Consider the following 16,862-nt stretch of genomic DNA (forward strand, 5'->3'; position numbering starts at 1 on the left):
CCCTTGGATGTGACTACCTGAACAGAAGCCTAGGGTAAATATAATACCTAAGCTTTAAGAGGGACGACAACATCTACGGTGAGAGGAAGGAATTAGTGATGATAGCCTCTTAGCTTCGGTTAAGAACCCATGCTGAATTGCCAGCTATCTGAAAGACCACACCGAAAACAATGGTTTTAAGTATTGCCAGAGTAAGACCCAAGATACAACTGCAACTCAGTTAACACAACCAGAATTAGTCATGAAGATAATGTTACCCAACAATTAGGTGAACAGGAAGAAAGCAAAACACAGAACTCAGGGGATCCTACTGAACAACAAAAAGGAGGATGACAGACAAAGCTTACACAAAAGAGGAAAGTAACAGAAACTGAAGCAGACAGCATTTCAAGGAAAAAAGAATCAATTACATTAACAAAAGGAAAAACATACTTTCTGAACTAGGACTGACACCAGAAGTCCTAAATATTTTGTCATGAACAGCTTCATGTTCATGTCTGCAGAACCCAGGATGAAGAGAATCTCTAGTGGAACTGGCCATAAGGAACTCCAGACTAATGACAAACACAACCAGAGATGAAAGGGATGCTGCTAGTGATGCAAGAGGTGAAGGAGACTGTCACAGTCTGGGGAAAACCACGCAGACAGCTCAAAGACTCTGGTTAGCTAATAGAGCCATGTTAAAAATTGCTGTCTCAGACATCACTGCATACCAGGACTAGCAAAACTACAACTTTGCCAGACACCAGCAAGTCATGAGCACTCAACCACCATGGACTGATTAAGTGTGAAACATAGTAGGAAAAACACAGCTGGCTGCAACTGAAAGAAGTATCCTTCACTTTTCCTCTTTTCGTCAACAAGAAGTTTCAACAAAGACTGATATAACAAGGAAGAGTTCAACAGTGGCATTATGTGCTCATGGCAAGCTTGATTTTCAACTGAACAACTGATCATGTTTTTTCTTCTGAGTCACATGTCTTCTGGAAGTATACAGAAATCTAGATTTCAGGGTATAGCAGAAGCATCTTAACATTGTTCACACAAATCTCCTTCCTAGAAGGAAACTTCCTAAACGTAAAGAAAGAAATCTACAGAGAGTGTCCATATATGACCATCTCTCAGTCAAGTGCCTCTAGAACAGCTGAAACTAAAATAAGTTTATCATTCCACACTCTCCCCTTCAAGAAAACCACACACTTAACTACAGGAGTACAGGCAAAGGCAGATGGCGCTACAAAGCTAATACGATACAAGATTTAAAATAAGAATTGCCAGAACAGGATTAGGCAAGTGCAAACTCAACTTGAAGGGAAAAAGAATAAAAAACCAATTCCCTCAATATTGTAAGCTCACATTGCATCACACAGTATTTTCATTTCAGCTTTCCTGGGGACAGGGTGAAAGCAAGCCATGCCTCTGGCATACAGAGAGACAGCAAGGGAGAAGTGTGGTTGAGCAAAAAAGAAAAGCCTTCAGAAGTGCAGTCAGATTTTAATAAGGTAGCTAAGTAAAACAATTTACTAGAAGGATGGAAACTGAATTACAGGTACTAGCGGAAGATAGCCTGGTCAAGAGATTGGTAGGTCCTCCAGAACCCAAACAGAAAAAAACAAACTCAAGATACATCAAAGCTTGAACTTATGAAAGAAAGCTCTTGTGACAGAAGAGAGGTATGAAAGCATCAAAGAAAAGAACAGTGGATAAAGATACTCAATAACACAAATATAAGGAGGAGCAAGCTGAAAGTGTCAGCATTGCTGAACTGAAGTGGCAAAAGATACCAAGCTCCAAGGGCTACGGAGACTTACAAATGATACTTTGACTAAGCGATGGTTAGGAAGAGGGAGCTCAGAAGACAGGACAAAAATTAGCTGGAGAATTCCAGACTCTGATCTTGAGCAACCCAGCTCCGAGGCCTACACTATGGAACAACACACATATGGAATTCCATCAGCAAGCAACTCAGAGCAGCATTCAGCATGGAAATCTCAAGTGCCAATAATACACAAAACATACAAGCATGATTTTTCCAGAAAACCACTGGTTATGATGAGTCTTTTACACAGTAACCAGAAGTCTGGGGGCAAGAATAGCTGTGCTAGAAAATTATTAAGAAGAGTTACTTGCAAAATATAAAGATCTATTATCTTTGGTGTAATCCATATTATATACTTCTTAGGGTTATAAACTAGGAAAATAAAGTCTTATTTCTGTGTTTCTGATGCATCAAACAACAGCATCGTGCAAGGCACTGCACGATTTACATCCATGGCAAAAAAAGTAGCATGCACGGACTGGAAAGGGAAATTACAAACGTAGTGCCATTTGTTGTTGCTCAAACTAGTTCACCGTACTTAACCTCCAGTTGAGGTGGAAAAGGACTGAACAAGGCAGTTCTGGAGCTAATCATACAGTGCAAACACCCGGTTGTTATTCAGGAAGTATTATACTTAGAACAGTAACTTACTGTGCAATCATCTTATTTAGGGTAACATCTTAATGAATCAACTCTACATGAAAGAGGGATGTGCTACATTTTTCCATTTCAAAGCCACAGAACCCAAGATAAATACAAATGCAAATACATATCTACTTTTGTGCAGAATAAAACTATTAGACTAAAGAGAGGTAAGATTTGACAGCGATATAATCTTTAAAATTTCATTCATCACCAAAGCTAGATCCGTGACATACTGAATTAGACACAGACATCCAGACTCAAAGAGCCTGGCATTTACATGACTGAGTCAACACTGAAGGGCATTGTTTCGGACACTCAACATTCAACCCATCTGACACCTACCCCACGCATCAGCCAGTGACTTCCCGAAGGCCCACTGACACAGCCCACTCCTGATCAATACCTGGCAGCGCAGGAAGAGGACGCGGCAGTGAAACTTCAGGAAAGGGCTAGGCCAGTCATTGCATAAAGCCTCAGTTGGGGGGTTCCTCACTTTAGGATAACGTAGCTACAGCTCATCTGATAGAATCGGTTCACAACGAAACCAAAGGTTATCTGGCTTCCATCACCGCTCTCCCCAAGCCGCGCAGATTCCTGCTGCCGCCCCTCGGGCCCTGTTTCGGGAGGGGGCCGGTCGCCGCCGCGGACGTGGAGCGGGGCGGGGTGGCGGCGCCCCTCCCCGGGCCTCGCTGCCGAGCCGCCGGCCCCCCGCCCCGAGCGGGGACCCCGCCGAGGCAGGCGCGGGCGGACACACGCAGGGCCCGGCGGCGGCGGCGCCTCACCTGGGCCGGCCCGGCCGCCCGCCTCCCCCGCGCCCAACGGCCGCCCGCCCCGCCGTACCCTTGGCCTCGCAGTCCGCGCAGTACTTGTTGTCCTCCTCCCGCAGCAGCTTGGCCAGGATGGCCTGGTGCTGCTCGTTCTGCTTCTGCGCCTTCTCCCGGCAGGAGCGGGTGGCCATGGCGGCGGGCGGCTCCCCGCGGACGAGCGGCGGCGGCTGGGCTGGAGCTGGGCCGGGGCGGGCTCGGCACCGCTCGGGACGCGGCGCTCCTGCCCTGGCGCAGCCACGGGAACCGGCTGCCTCGAGCGCCGACTTCCTCAACCGGAACTACTTACGGCCGCAGACGCATCCGCCTGCCTCCCTCCCCGCCCGCCCGCCCGCTCGCTCCCCTCCCGCGCGCGCACACGCCCGCCACGGCAGCCCTGCGCCGGAGGTGAAAAATAGTCCGTCGGGTCCTAATGCGGCGCCGACATGTCGCCCTTCCTCGCGGGGCTTTCCAAAGAGTGGCGGCGGCGGCGACGCCCCGCTCTGACTTGGCTTTGGAAGGGCACAGAGGGATGCCGGGGATCAAGGGTCACCGCGCGAGAGCAGGTGATATCCATCCGCCGGCGGGTGACCCCGCCCTCCAGGTAGCGCTGGGGGGGGGGAAGGGCGGGGCTCGGCGCGAGCCGCCGCACCTGTGCGGGCGGGGCGGGGCGGGGCGGCCCCGAGGGCGGCCTGAGGGACGGCGCGCCCCGCCCCGCCCCGCCCCGCGGCTGCCGGTGGGCGGCCGGGGCTGCCTTGTGAGGCGGGCGGGAGGGCCCGTCCGCCGAGGGCAGCGCCGGGTTCCGGGCACGGAGCCCGGGAGCAGCGGGAGGTTCATCCCGCAGGCAGCTGCGTTGTTCCCGCCCCTGTGCCGTGCGCGGCGGTTCGGGCGTCGGGGCCCTTCTCGTAGCCCCGGGGCTCGCTGTGAGGGCCGGTACCGCTGCCCTCGGGCCCTGCCGGCCTCAAACCTGCCCGTCTTCGCCTCACCCCACTGGGGAACCCCAAGCAGGAAGCCCTGCCTGGGTCGGGCTCCCCAGAACATGGCAGCGGTAGTGCACGTGCCCTCAGTGTGGTTGGCCTAGACTCAGCGCTTTGGCTATGGCAAGGGGGGTCTGCACCTTCTGCGGCTTAAAGCAATTATTTTACCCTTGGACGATGGGGTATCCGGTAGTCTGTGCCTCTCCAGGTGGCAACCCACGGGTGGTAAATACCCCAAAACATACAGCCAAGTGATCTGCCAGTGTCGGTGGTATTAGGTAGTGCTGTGTCCTTGGGGCAGGCGTCTCTTTCTCCAGGCCAGAGCTGGGGGGGAAAAAAGCTGTTACAGCCTCTTGATTGAATGGACACTGTCATAGCGTTAATTTGCCCTCTGACCTTGCTCCAAGAGTATGTGTTTCTGTCTGTAAAAAAGTACTGCGGGCAGCAGAGACCTTACAATGAGGAGACTGGTGCTTTTTCACTCCTGCTAAGGTGGTGCGAGGCTCTGAAGAAGGCAGAGTCGGATCCCAGGGCTGCTCTGTGAGTTGGACCCAAAGTACCTGCAGAAGGTGTAGCCCAGGCTGATTGTCTGTGACTGAGGCTGCGTACCTCTACACTTCCCCCTCTTAAGTACCATGTCTCTGATCTCCCCTTTCTCCATTTTGTATTAGGTCCCTTTGCCTCTGCTGAGTACTCTGTTGAGTTTGTTCACCAGTAACATCCTTTTTGTCAGCTCAATTTTAGCTTGCTTTATTTTTTTCCCTCTAATCCAACCCTTCTGGAAAGAGCTGAAGCCTATATATAGCCTATAAAATACTTAAGTGAGGCAGATGGAAATTCAGGTCTTTTCTCTCTCAGCCATTAAATTACTGAATCATTCTCTGTATCTTTCTTTTTCTCAGATCCAATGGTGAAGTAATTATCCCCTAAGTTTGGAAGAGTTACAACGGAAGGAACTGAGAATACTGCACATCAAGTTAATTAGTAGTTAAGCTAGCACCTAACATGGGAGAATTTCTTTAGATCTCCCCCAAATAAAGCAGGGAGTTAAGGTCTGCTCATAGGCTGGGAGAGTGTCCTGGCCAGTGAGTTATTGGGTATGAGGTTGCAAAATGAGGATGTGGTATTGATGCTTAATTCCAAGAGATGGTTTAGCATCCTACTTCGAGGCAGGCATTAAGGGTTAAAACTAAAACTACAGAATGGCACAACAAATTTGAGCTCCAGCTGCCTTACCATAGTGCCTAAATCCAAAGACTTACTGCACCAGAAGGAGTGTAAAACAACGTTAATGTAGCCTGATGTTAGCCGTACTTGGCTAGGGACTCAGTTATTGGGGCGCAATAGTCCTGGCTGCTTAAACATGACATCAAACAGGACTGACTTCTTCTAGCTGAATACTTTACCTACAGTGATACAATTGTTTTCCTTTTCTAGCCCAAAGTGGGTTTAATTATTGGATCTTTTGTAGAGAAAACCAGCTTCAGCTAGAAGGGCAGCAAATACCTCTACTCCTTGCTGTCATCTCAGGGCTCTGAGGAACGGAATGCTTTTCAGAAAGGCAAGAGCTGTGGGTAGGAGTTCCCTGAGAGAGAAAAGGAGATGAACTTGCCTCTCATACACTAGGTAAGCAGCAGCACTGCCATTTTAGAAGAAAATAGTAGTTGCTTTTGTATTTTGTGACAGGCTTGACCTATAAGTTACATGTAGTCTGAAACTCTCTACCATATTGCCAGAAGGTATCAAATAGCTTTAGGCAATCAGTTTAATTTAATGTGCATCAGTTTCTCTGATTCTAAAATGAATACGCTGATACTTGCCATGAAAAGTGGCTATTGATCTAGTTCCTGTGCTTGAAAAAACCTACACAAGTGCAGAGTAAGTGTATTGTTTGGTGTGTGCTTTGGCCCTTAGTGCCTTAAAACTAGATGTCCTGATTGCATATTTCCTGGGTCTAACTCCCACTTTGTGTGCGTGCTTGGGTGGATTGATGTGGGATATCCTCTTCTGTCGAGCAGGAAGATGTGCTTCTTGTGTTCAGGTCTGAAAATTATCCTTTCTTTCGAAGTACTTATCCATGCTTCTGTAAAGTAGTAGAAATACGAAATCACCTGCTTCACTATGGGGCTGAGACGAATAAGTTATTAATATTTTAATAGATAGTGCTTTGAAAACAGCATGCTGTAAATGCATTATTAGGTATTTCCCTGAGAGCTCAAATGAATCTAAGGAAGACAAAAATGTATCCCTTCTATGCCTTTGTTGCTTTTTCTCGATCCTAAAGAGAAGCAGAGTGTTGTAGATGCAAAGTTATTGCCTGAAGCATTTTTCAGAGGGAAAAAAAAAAGGAAGAAAAGATATCTTTCAGTATGATGTATAGAATGAGTTAAGGTCTGCCCACACCATGCCGTGAAATATAGTGCAGAGAGACCAGAGATGTCACCACCTAAGGCTCCTTCAGAAGGAGAAGATACACAGTTGTTGTGCTGAGCCTGTCAGCTTCGTGCCCTTTGCTTCACCTTTCATTAATCCCTGCAGAGCACAGCCTATACAATCCAGTTTTGGAATTGTTTAAGTACATACTCATGTGTTCCAAGACCTGTATCTTCAGAATCGAGTGAGTTTCATGTGGCTAACTGCATTTTCCGTAAAGTAACTTAAATACTGGAGTTCTCCAGTTTCCAATGCTAGAGACTGTGTTGTGTTCAGTAAAAGCACAGATTTACCCAGCATGAAAAAGACCTCTCCCTAGCTGTCACTACTTGTCATCCTGTAGGTTATTCCACTGTTTTGCAGGGATACCTATAGATAACTTGTGAAGTTCATGTTGTGTTCTAATCTGATAGTTGAAATTCACTGAATATAATCTTCTTGGCTGAAATTCACTGAATCTAGACACCTACCTTATTCAGAAATCATCCCATAAACCAGCTTTAAATAGTATTAGCTAATCAGGACAGTATTAGCATAAATTTGACTTAATGGGGGAGAATGTATCAGGTGCAAAGTTATTAACTGGATTGAAACCAGGTATTAAAATAGCTGTGTTTTTCTAATGCCTTATTCTCACATATCAAAGTCCAGAAATAAACAGCATTCCAGTTAGAGTTGTTGAGTTTGAGAATTTCTGATTCATAAGAAACCTTGATGCTTCAGATGTTTTCATGCTCTTAAGAGAAAAAAAAAAACAACAAACTTCCTGGGAAATGAACATTTCAGTAATGTTTCTGAAACTCAACTCTTCAAGTTGGCTCTCCAGGCCCTGGAGTCTGGCCAGCCCACGGTGTCAGATAATGTGGTACTTGCAGTCCTTGGCTGGCAGAGAATGGCTGAACCTGAAAAGTTAACCTTAACCACTGTATTTCAGCTAACACTTTAGATGGAATTTCTATCACAGACTTAAAATCTTGAGCTATGAGCCAGTCACCCTGTCTACCCTTGATAGCCAGTGGAGAGAAACAGACATTCCTGGAGGTGGTTTGTCTTGTTCTCAGACAGGTGTCTGACTGGGGTAAGCTGAATTACCATCTGGAAGGGCCTGTGTTAGAAGGAGGCGAATCACTTTCTGCATCGTTTGTGTCTCCTCATTGACCACAAAGGGTAGAGAGGGTGACCGTCTTGTACCCGAGTGTACAAAAGTTAGACATTGAAGAAATGAATTCTCAGTGTTGTTTTTAATTAATGAGAATTTTTCAGCAATGTACTTTGTGTAGGAAAATTCCTGCCCAGCTCTAGATCTGGTATCTTCAGTCAAAAAAAAGAGAGGAAGCCATCGTAACTTCACATTACATGAAATAACATCTGTATCAGGGAATCTACAACTATACCAAGGGTTTCCTCATATTTTTCTTCTTTGCTTAAAAAGAAAAATACAGCCCCACAAACAAATTCAACAAAGTGTTAAAAAATGCAATATTTTTACAAAAATACCCCAATAAGCCCCAGCCTTTGAAAATCAGAAAGTTCAGAGTTAGTTTTCAAAGCTCAATTTTCATTCTGCTTTGATAAACCTTTTTAATGTTAATATACAAACTATATGTATATTTGAACATGATATACATTAATTTATGCTTTACAAAATTTGAAGCATACAGGACAGAATGTATTGATCCTATAAAAAGAACCCTTATTACAATGCAGAAGTTGTTAGGGACAAGATTGTCTAAACCATAGTTGAAGATACTATGTGCATAGGAGTAACAAGATTATATCTCATCATCTCCAAAATGGGTATTAAATGTTTGACAGCCTTGTAGGGTCACTGCATTTGGAAGTCTGATCGATAACCGTTGTGGACTTGCCCCAGGAGTGGCATGAGTCATGTATTCTTACAGTTTGAGCACTTACTGCCTGGCTCATGAAGCAAACAGTTATAGTGTCACTCCTGAGATGGTTAAAAAGTATAAAAGGAGTAAGATTTATAGGTGAGGCTGCATTTTTGATGACTTCTAGTTTCTGTACAGCAACTTGACCAAAGAGATGAGATATTAGAGGTAGTAAATTTTTATTCCAGTTTCTTCGTTCTTCCTTTACTTCTACGCAGAGACTGCGTACCTGGTATTAGATGAATTATCGACATTATGACATCCCAGATAATGCAGTCTAATTTCTATAGGGGCTAAGCATTTGAAATACACTGAAATCAAAAGACTGTGGTGTGTTTGCACTTCTGAAAATTAAGACAGAAATTCTTAAAACTAGAAAGGGATCTCCATCTTTTATGAAGTGGCATCATCTAATGACATCCCAGCACAGGATGATGCTCACCAACAATCTTGTTTTCTTGAGAGTTATTAGTAAATCTGCATTATAATTGTAAATACAAATGAGTACCTGGGAGGTAACTATAAATTAAATAGATGGATGCAAATGACTAAATACATTTCAATGAGCTTTGCTGTCAGTCATAGTTGTGTAAGCTCAGAAAAAAAATACCACACTGTAGAGCTAATATGCATATATACAATTATGTTTTAAACTACTGCATGTATTTGGCCACTATATTTTAGTGTGGATTATAGTGTAGGATTGTGTAGGTGTAGAATATAAGGAAAAGAAAGCTCCATATGGTTCCAGTGGAAGCATGAAAGAGAACTTAAAAATTAAATGCTTTGCACTTTCCAAGCTCACGGCGTATTTTCAGCTATTTAAGGCTATGTGTATGTTTCAGCCTGAGTCTTTTCATTTCAATTTATCTCATTCTAAGATTGGGCTTTTTGAACAGAGAGACTGTTAGATGGAACTTTGTGAGTCATGCATTTGGCTCACTCAGGCTTTGAGGATAAGAATACCAGCCTTAGGTATCAGTAGTCCTTGATATCTAGCCAAGAAGAAGAGCAATAATCAGATGTAAAATCAGTTGCAAAATCATAAATTTGAAAGATAGGGAGAAATATGAAAAGAAAATACAAAGAGGGACAGCTGAGCTCCATTGTTATTACTGTTTCATGTGCTACTGTGCAAAAGGTAGTCTTTGAAGCTTAAAAATATTTTGTTGACTGGGTAAACGACCGGATAGACACTAAAGCTAGGACAGTTTTTGATCTTGGCTTCACATGGAACAAATCTTAATTTTGGCTCTTCAACAATAGGAACTGTGATTCATGTAGCCCATTTTTTCATCCCAATGAAATCATGAACTTGCAGAGAGTGCATGTTAAAGACTAGCTGATGAATTGCAAGCTTCACTGTTGCAGACAAAAGAGAATCTATATATACATAGCTTTTGAGATGGTTTTTCCTCTGTAAACAGTATGTATTTCCTTCTCTTTTCTGTAGTACTGTTTAAATACTAGTGTAAATAAATCAGTGTGTATCTTTTCAATGCCCCTTATGATGAGGAGCAATTAATAATTGCATGTTAGATCTTACCTGTTTGAAAGCCTGCAGAGGTCCTGCCAATGCTACCTATTTTTGTCTTAGTAGAATCTTCCTTAGAGAAGTGGAAATGTTGAGGAGAAAAGTTTTAAATACTTTCATTTTACTTTTTCTCCTTCAAGATAATTTCATACTAGGGGAGACTGAGGGGTGGGGTCACAGCAAATCATACTGGCTTCTGAGTTTCTCTGAAGTGCAGAGATGCTGAAGAAGGATCATTTCTACTTCAAGCTGGATATTTTTAGTGAGCAGTGAGTCTTTTATCAATAAAAGAATGCCCATAGCACTCACAAGCTGAGCTCATATCTGCAGGAAGACATGTTTCTCCTCAGCCACTGGATACTAAAGAAATGAGAAAAGTTATTTTCTGTAAAAAAGAAAAAAAATAATCTCTTCCTTCAGCCCTTCTGTGATCGATCACTTGAGGAGAAACATACTTGGATGTGTTCACAGGGCAGTGGCTGTATCTGGCAGCTAAAAAAACCTTCTGGGTGGCTGCCTCTCGAAGCATGAAGTCAGTGATGGTTGCTGTGACGTTTTCCTTGTTTTGTGTACAAAACTTGCAGTTATACTGCACATGAAGTGTGATGTCAGCAAGAATTTGCAGCTCTTGAGGAGCTGCATGGCCCTATGCAGTGTGTGCAAGAGAACGGTATCTCTCTGGACAGGCATCTGACTGTCTGGGATTCCCTCCAGCTTGCTAGCTTGCTCCATCTTTTTACTGCCTCGCTTTAGCCTGACTCTGGAACTCCCTCCAGATCAGATCAGGTTTTCACGGAATAGGGAAGTTTTTGTGGAAACCCCCTCGTAACTGCATTGCTTTTCAACAAGAGTTTTTCTCTCCATACAGAACCTATGTTGGTCCTTTGCCCCTCAGCTGTTTCCTTTAACTGTTGTGCTGTATGGCACTGGTTACTCCTTACCTGGCATGTTTGTCTTTACTGACACGGGCCCAGATAGGTATGTCATGTAATAAAAAAGAAAAATTAACATTGCAATGTCTGTGCTTTTATTACTACAGCATCTTTGACATCAAAGTCCTGCTCAAAATACTAGTACCGTAAAGCAACGGGGATTTTCTAAAAGCCATATTATTTTTATTGTTTAAAAATAGACTTCTATTTCTAGAAAGTATATTGAATTTTCTCTTTTATGGCTTAATGATTTGCTGTTATGACAGACTTAATCAATCTGATGAGTCCATGTTCAACGTTCTGGCAAACATAATCAGCCCTGGAGCATTTTCTTACTCCCCAAAGGCACATTGTTTCTGTGTTTATTTCATTCTGATGTTTTATCTGGAAACCATATTTCTTTTTCTTGAAGAAAAGTGTACTGTTCTGAGACATACATTGAAAGCCATGTGTTTAATGTACTGAATATGAAATGATCTTTTTATTTAGGAAGTGAAAGGAGAAGGTTATAGAACAAAAAGTCCAGCTAGGTAATGGGTGCAGAAGTTACAGAGAGAAAAAGGAAAAGATTGATCATATAAAAATCACACGGCAGGTTTAAAGACAGTTTGTAGAATAAAAAAGACTGTTAGAGACTCCAAGACAAGTCCTATGTGGCATTTCTAAAAATGATCTACACAATGTCCATTTGTTTGACTGCAACATCAAGATCTGCTTTCCATAACTCATTTCTTGCTTCTGAATCTTCATTTTGTGTTCTTTAATGTCACTTGTCTGCCAGATTATTCTAGGGCCTTTGAAGTGCAGAAAGATGGTCTATTTTCAGGCTTTACTCCCATGCAGAGTACCAGTATGCACTGCAGGTCTTTGGGGGAGGGATTTGTCTCCTGAAAAGTATGAAGCATGTTACTGAGTACTATAAAATAATGAATAAAAAAGAAAGCAGAGAGATTCTAGGCTAAAAAAAAAATAAGTAGATGTAAGTGTATCTTATATGTGATGTTGAGTCTACTAAAGAGGATCATTATTTAACAAGCACTGCTTTTTTTTAAATTTCAATACCTGATTCTGTGAAGACAGGAGTAAGTGCATGGAGCAGTAGAACTGACCGTTTCTGTTCCTCAGAAAGTGCAGGTCAGAGCCTGTCGTATGGAGTGGTATGTACCTTTCCTATTGCAGGAAAGGCAAGAAAAACTTTTAAGTCATGCTGTAACAACTGCTGCTTCAAACTAATAGCTTTAGTACATTGCTAGACGCTGCTCGTGTTCTTGGATGCTGTGCAGAAGGGGCCTTTCTTAATTGGACCAGTTGCAGGAATGACCTGGAACATGCAGATTATTGAAATAAGTTGTCCAATGTTACACTTGAATACTTTGTGTGTCAGGATAATTTAGACTTGAAGCTCTATTTAAATGTTGTTTTGTGAATACAGCACATTTAATAATAGTCTAGTGCCAGGCAGGACATAATTACTTGCTCTCTAAAGGATAATTTGTAATGAACAATGTTGTCCTTACAACTCTGATGATGTGAGATCATCTCTGAATCTTCAGTTTAAATGACACACCCAAGGTCAGCCATTATCTCTATGTATTCTTACTATCATATAGTCTGACAGGAATTGTCTTTAATATCCACGTGTAGAGCATTCATGTCCATGACAGCTCTTCAATGCCAGATAAGACTTTTGGTATTCTCTTTATTATGAAGTACAAGTGGTCAGCCTTAACAGAAGGCTCTTAATAAGTGAATTAACAATAGTTAAGATTAAAATAAAATGGTCGTGTACTTTTAACTGATGTCAATTAATTTAAATTTATAGTTCCAACAAATCTTAGATCTTACCTAACAACAACAGTTCTTAACTTCTGATAATCATGCAGCTATGTAAAATGTCATCCTTTTGACACACTGTTCAGTAGAAATCTTAATCAGAGGGCTAAAATGTACGGCTGAACACCTTCAACTCACTCAGGGGAGACACGATGATAGTATGACTTTTAACCAATGGAAAAATGCAAAATCAAAAAGGATTAAAATTGCATCTGACGGAAAGGTGTTGCTGGACAGGTGTCTTCCTCTGCTATTTCTATGGGAGAGGGTGTTTTTTAGTTTGATTAGGCTTGGATGTTAATAAATATTTAGTTTCATTTCTAGTTTGGGGCTGTTTTCCATGAAATTTCTCAAGATCAGCAGTAGGTTTTTCTGTCTCCGTGATGATTCTGAAGTCCCCTGTAAGTCAAAACACTGCAAGCAATTCACAGCTTCCTCTGGTTTCAGATGAATCTTGCTGCCTGCACCTCAGATAACCAAGGAGCAAATTTCCCTGGGTGTCACACCAGTATTGAAATTTATCCATGTCAGTGTTATACAAGTTCCTTATATTCTCTGTGACTTTCTCTCTTTACATTTCAATAGTTAAAGACGAGGTTTCATGTCCTTCGAGTTGCAGCGTTTGGACACATGACACATTAACTAAGCTCTTTAAGTGGTGCTCTGATTTCAGGGTGGTTTGCATGACACTAATGGTGTAATTTAAAACAACAATGCTGAGTTTTTTCATCTTTTTTGTAGCACACATTTCCATAACCTACTTGTATCATATAAAAGGAAAGAAAAAATAATTTCCTGTGGCTTTTTTTTGGACTGAAGATTTAACTTACCAGTTGCATCAACCTCACTTCTGCACCGCACAATATTGTAAACAGGCAGATTTGTCAACACATGTAATGTGGGTTTTCTTGTACTTTCCTGTGATGTGTCTGGTGGTTGTAGTCAGAGATGGCATTTTTGTCTGGATGAAATGGGTCTAATCCAATAGAGGCAGACCCAGGTCCAGTTTTGGCCCAGTCATTCCACCTCCAAGGGCTTAGTTTCGCCATCTATAAGATGAAGATAATGTACTGGCCTCCTTTTAGAGCGATATTAGATTTATAGAGGTGAAGTGCTGCTAAAGAACATTTTATTATCAAGTCCTGCATCCCTGGAGCTTGGATTAAGGTGAAGGCGTTTGCCTTGTGCTCATTTGTTCTTTCTGAAATATCTGTCTGCTTTGTATTTATTTTTAGAAGATGGCATGGATTTTGAGGTTCAAGGAAACGCTTCCTGCACTTGAGAGCAGCTATTTCACTTGGTTGACCCTTTATGGCATCAAGCTGTCTCAGATACAGGAGAGTTTCTGGCATGACTCATCCTGGAATCGCAGCTCCCAAGAATATGCATCAGGGGAGCAGAACTGGAAGGTAAGCAGATTTTCCCATTTCTGATCCCATTTGTGGCTGAGACTAAAATACTCCATGTGTCTTAGATTCTGTATGTCTTAAGTTGAAGACTAGTAAGTTGAAGACTAGTACTTTTAATGTACCTAATTCACAAACCAGTTTAGGGGCATTAGAAAACAGCCTCATGCGTGTTTCCAGATTACTTTGTCTGTGAGAAATACTACAAGAGCCATCAGTATGAGAAATAGCAGATGATAGAAAAATGCTACTACTGCGTGATGATGCGTGGAGAGTTTGGCCAGCTCAGGCAGGGGACCTATGGCAAAAGGCTTTGTGAGTCCCCAACACTCTGAGGTAAGTATCTGGGAGGAGGCTGCAGGACCCTGAGCTACAACTAAAGCCAGTTTGCAGCCAGTAATATTTCATGAAGTTTGAGAAGTTCTTGCCCCTCAGAAAGGCAGGGTGAAGACTGCAGAGCCTGCAGAGCTGGTCTCCAGCTGAGAGGTGCCCAGTTGGTGAGTACCAGCTGGGCTTGAAAATGCACGCGCTGGGTGCTCTACATGCCTTGCTTTAGCTGTGGAGCTTATATATGTGGAAGTACAGCCTTCTGTTTTAGTCCTAACCATCTTTCATCTGTGGTCAGAACCAAAAGGTCATATTTTCTGCTATGGAAAAGCCCCTTTTTAGTAAACTAAAAATAGAGAACAAAAATTTTTTTAAGTATTTTTGCTTTTATTAATACAAATGTGGATGAAGGAAAACGGTTAAAAATGTATCAGATGAAATCTACATGGTTGGTAGAATTTGAAGCTTTGTTATTAGTGAATGATTGCTGTGAGGAGTCCTACTCATTTCCTTTAAATTTTCGAAGATAAACAACTTCCATAGATGCAATTTGTTTAAATTGTACTTTTAGCATAAACACTATGAAAAAATATTGGCTGTTATTAGAAAAGCAAAGAACTTGATAGTAAATTGAAATTAAGAAGAAATGGGATTTCTCCTCCTTCAACTAACCTGATTTTAACATTAATGAAACCCCGACAAAAAAAGAAATCTCCAGAAAGGGTAAAAACTGAGAAAAAATATTGAGTGTTACAGAAAAGAACCGCTTTAAAGTTGTTAAAAGAGCCTAAGGTGTTGCACAAGCACTGATGAGATTGCTCCTTCCGAGAAGAAGTTTTATTCCGGTCACACGCAGACATACTTGTTCTGAGGCAGACGCATAAGAACTGACAAAGTATCCACACACTGTAGACAGTCCGAAGGTGACACACGTGGTTTAGTGTGTTAAAATCAGGGGGTTAGCTGATGTTTCCAAGAGGTCACCTGCATGAGGACAGTGTGTGTTTGTTTTCACCTCAGTCTAACTGATAGATGCAGCTTATCAGTCTTCTCCTGTTTCTCTCTCCTCCTGTGTGGCCTTTAGTGGAGCTCAGTTTTGTAGCTTTTTCTGACATGTACCGCTGTGCTGTATGAAATAGCCTGCAGATGTTGACTGCTAGGGAGTCTGAGAAACAGACTCTTTCCTTCACAAACAGGTTGACCTTCACCTGGCTGAACAGTGTTATCTCAGATTTTGTTCAGACGTCTCCAGTTGTGCAAACTGTTGTTGATGTTATGTGTCGTCCTGGCCAGGACGCTTGTGTTCATCATTGATTCATGTATTTCAGCTTGCATTGTCTTGTATGTGCAATGAAAATAATCCTTTCTTCTTACGGTAAGGGTTTAGATCAATAATTTCTCCAAAATTCTGCTGATACCTATTTCTTCTTTGAGGGAGAGGAGACACATGTTAATGTAACAATGAACCCACAGCAACAGCAGCCTGGAGAGCAGAATGGGACCTCAGCACTTAGTCTTTGCTCTGATGCTTTCTCAGGCTGCACACAGTATCCACATTTCTTTGCCTTTAAAAATATCTCAGATTAGTGTCCAAGAGTATTAATACCTGCACACTTCTTTAGAGAGGTAAACTATGTGAATATGTCACATTTGAGTTGATTCTTACTCAAGAAGTACGTAAGAGGTATGTGTACAAGTGTATTTCCAAAGAAATTTTTAATTACTATTGTCCTCTGCAGACCCTAATTCCTTACTCTATGCAGTAACTGGCATTCCCCACCATCAGCCAAGTATAATAAATTCATTCACACACACAATCTTCATTGTTCTTGCACTCTTCCTTGTTTTTCTTGTTCTTAAACACACTTCAGCTACGACTGACGTGGTTTAGGTCATATGACACAGCCCTCTGAGCACTGTTGACCGTAAACTGAGAGAACATTGATTACTGAGTATTAGGCTTTACGTATTTTCCAAATTCTTCCCATTGTTTACTGATGATGCAAAGGAAGCATTTTGTGCTAGTTCTGTGACCACTGCAGAACAGCAATACACCCTACAAGTAAAAGAGCAAACACCACGAGGTACAGAAGCTGCATGAGCCTCAGCTGGATAAGAAGAGTAAGAAATATGGGCTATATTTGGCCAGGCATTGTTTTTTAATGTGAGGGATACAGCAAACTCTGCATACCTGGGGAGAAACCAAGAATGACGTAGTCCTCCAGCCTCTTGTTTTGGCACATGCAATTAGAGGGCGGGAT

The 16,862-nt window shown here is 42.4% G+C and overlaps 1 protein-coding gene across 3 annotated transcripts in view; it reads right to left on the minus strand.

Moving 5' to 3' along the window:
* The window catches only part of SMAP1 (small ArfGAP 1), a 105,102-nt gene extending 101,618 nt beyond the window's left edge, over positions 1-3,484 (minus strand). For 2 of the 3 annotated variants that reach the window (XM_050894099.1, XM_050894097.1), the window contains exon 1: positions 3,305-3,484. In XM_050894099.1, coding sequence (XP_050750056.1) covers positions 3,305-3,422 — 118 coding nt within the window. In that variant the 5' untranslated portion in view covers positions 3,423-3,484. Of the gene's footprint in view, positions 1-2,867; positions 2,896-3,304 lie in introns of those variants that run through there. The other variant, XM_050894100.1, reaches the window with a different exon arrangement.
* Positions 3,485-16,862: the final 13,378 nt, after the last annotated feature.

Source organism: Gymnogyps californianus, chromosome 3, assembly GCF_018139145.2.
Source record: "Gymnogyps californianus isolate 813 chromosome 3, ASM1813914v2, whole genome shotgun sequence".
NCBI lineage: Eukaryota > Metazoa > Chordata > Aves > Accipitriformes > Cathartidae > Gymnogyps > Gymnogyps californianus.